The 2500-nt window shown below is 46.6% G+C and overlaps 1 protein-coding gene across 1 annotated transcript in view; it reads right to left on the reverse strand.

Annotated features, from left to right (window-relative positions):
* LOC122254620 (uncharacterized) overlaps positions 1-2500 on the reverse strand; it is a 6741-nt gene that overhangs the window by 3507 nt on the left and 734 nt on the right. Inside the window, exons 2-6 of the mRNA XM_043018392.2 lie at positions 1610-2500; positions 1215-1408; positions 750-910; positions 482-635; positions 44-161 (exon numbers count right to left, since the gene is read on the reverse strand). The exon at positions 1610-2500 is cut by the window's right edge and continues 305 nt beyond it. Of these exons, the coding sequence (XP_042874326.2) occupies positions 44-161; positions 482-635; positions 750-910; positions 1215-1408; positions 1610-2500 (1518 nt within the window). The remainder of the gene's footprint in view (positions 1-43; positions 162-481; positions 636-749; positions 911-1214; positions 1409-1609) is intronic.

Below are 2500 nucleotides of genomic sequence, written 5' to 3' on the forward strand. Positions count from 1 at the left end.
CTCTCTCTCCCCCCCTCTCTCTCTCAGTGAACTTTAATCTCACCCAAAGGATAGTATCATCCCCCGTTGACGACTTGGGCAAAATTCCAAAAGCTCCGAGCTCGTACTCGAGAAGAAGCAGACTACCCAGGTACTGAACCCGGCTTCCTGCCACGTCCCATCTGTGTCAAGTGCAATTCATAAAGGAATAGAACATTCTGGTAACTTTACCGAAAGTCCACAAAAGGTTCGATGATTATGATTATTACCGTGTAATGAAACTAATCAACATCGTTGGTAAAATATCGATATTGAAAATTATTTACAGTTGAGGAATTTGTCATTAATTGCATCTCATTCACCTCAGGAAATTAACTATAAGTATCGAGAGACATAGATCGTTGCGCTCAAATTCAGACTAGATAAGAAAGAAAGAAAGAAAAAAGAAAAAAAGAAACGGTGATGATTAAATAACACGCATACCATAAGCACCAAGTCTCACCTGACGTCATCACGGAAGGCCGAGCGAAGTTGCAGCTTCATGTAGCACGTCTGGTAGTCGAACGGGTAGCCGGACAGGTCGAAGACGCAGGTGAAGAAGCCCTGGTACTTCCGGCTGCTCACGAGAGGGTTCTCACTTCCCAGGTAAAGTTGGACTGGGAAGTTATACAATATAGCGTAAATAAATGGAAGAACACATACACATATATACACATGCACACACACACACTAACACACACACATATACATATACGATCACAATGTCTCACTTTCCTCAGCGACCGCGTTGTCGACGCCCTTGGAGCGGCCGCGCCTGGCGACGTGGGTGCTGCTCTGGCGGTCGGTTACGGAGACGGCGTTGTCGATGGTGTTGAGGAAGCCCACGCTCGGCAGCCACAGCTTCACCTGGCTCGTGTCGACCAGGTTCAGGCTGCGAGTCCAGAGTGGAGGGACTGATTAATGATATTGGTTGGTGATTATGATGAAGATAATTACGACGACGACGATGATAAATGATGATAATGATGACGTAATGAAAAACGATAGTAAAGTAAAAGTGACCAAATATGGTATATAGAAATGTTGGTTAAAAGCAATGACAACTTTAAGACAGTTATCAGAATCAGTTAGTCTTTATTCTCCTCTCATTTAATAGACGGCATTTAATTTCAACTCTGTTTATTCAAGGAAAAAAAGAGAAAAGAAAAATGACAGCATGAATACGCATGACTCACCTCACATGAGTCTTGAGGTTGACGTAGACTGCGCGAGTCTCATACCACCAGAGAGTGAGGTTGAATGAGGTTTCTAGAAGCATCTCGGAGGTGTCCACGCGAACGTTCTCAAGGCTTATGTTGGCTAAGATCTGTAACATCTTTCCGCTTTCTCCTCTGGCGCCGTTGCTCACAGGTCTGGGTGCCACGTTTGCCTGCAAGGTAATACGTATTGTTAATAGTATCAAGTGTTTCCGGTTTGTTTATTCCTTCATATCTCACAAGAATGTTGGATCCCGAGTATTATTTATAGTATCTATAATGAAATATATAATTATGTGTTGTCTATTTTGTTCATGATTGTAAGCACGTATGGATGTTCGTCTACACGCATATATTGCTGAATCAAGGGATACCTTATACTCTGGGGGAAGTCGTATAATCTCACACTCTGCTTCGTCACTCGAGTCGAAACAGTCATATTTCAGATCACACCTCTTGCTCAGGTGGATGCACGTGCCATCATTACAGGTATATTGTCCATCTCGACACCTGGTTATCAGCAGCTGTCGCTCTTGTTCCGCCTGTTGCCCGCACACCGGCTGCCGCAGATTCCATCGTTGCCTGCCAAGAGGGTAGTTGTAGCGGGAACGAATCATTTGTGCGATGATGGTGCTGTGGACGACGTCGAGCCAAATCCAAGTCCCATTTCTGAGAATTATCTTGTAGTCACCGTAACCCTCGAAGACCATTCCATCGTCCTTTAGAAGCATCATGAAGTTCATGTTGTAAGTGTGGTCCTCGCATGACCCTCTTAACACCATGGCCACGTTGTCAGCCACGGAGCAGATGGGACACCTCTCCGCATGACAGTTGTCGTCGATTACTCCCTCCAGATCAATGCCACCGCAGTTCTCATACAGCTGCCCGTTGGGCTCGTCGAAGGCCCAGGGAAGGTCGGGGGTGAGGGCACCGACCAGTCCTTTGCGCCAGACTCCTTCTTCCCTTTCGTCTGTTACGCCAATCCAAATGAACTTGCAGTTCTGCCTCTGCTTCTGAGCTGCAAAGTACAAGGTGCGCACGTCGGCCATGTCCTTCGGGGTGGCGAGTTCCCCGCCCAGGGCTCTACACACATGGTTGCCTTCCGCATGATCCATAGCAGGAAAAATTTGGAATCCCTGAGGAACCTCCTGTGAGCACAAGTCACTGAGGTCTAGGTCATACTGCATTGCATTCTGCAAGCTCCATTCCTCGTCCCAGCTGATAAAATCGCCCTGTGCGTAGCTCTTGCAAGACGCTTGGTCACT

The sequence above is a fragment of the Penaeus japonicus genome, unplaced genomic scaffold, assembly GCF_977035675.1.
Source record: "Penaeus japonicus unplaced genomic scaffold, GWHDUDI00000001_assembly GWHDUDI00000007, whole genome shotgun sequence".
In the NCBI taxonomy this organism is placed as follows: Eukaryota; Metazoa; Arthropoda; class Malacostraca; order Decapoda; family Penaeidae; genus Penaeus; species Penaeus japonicus.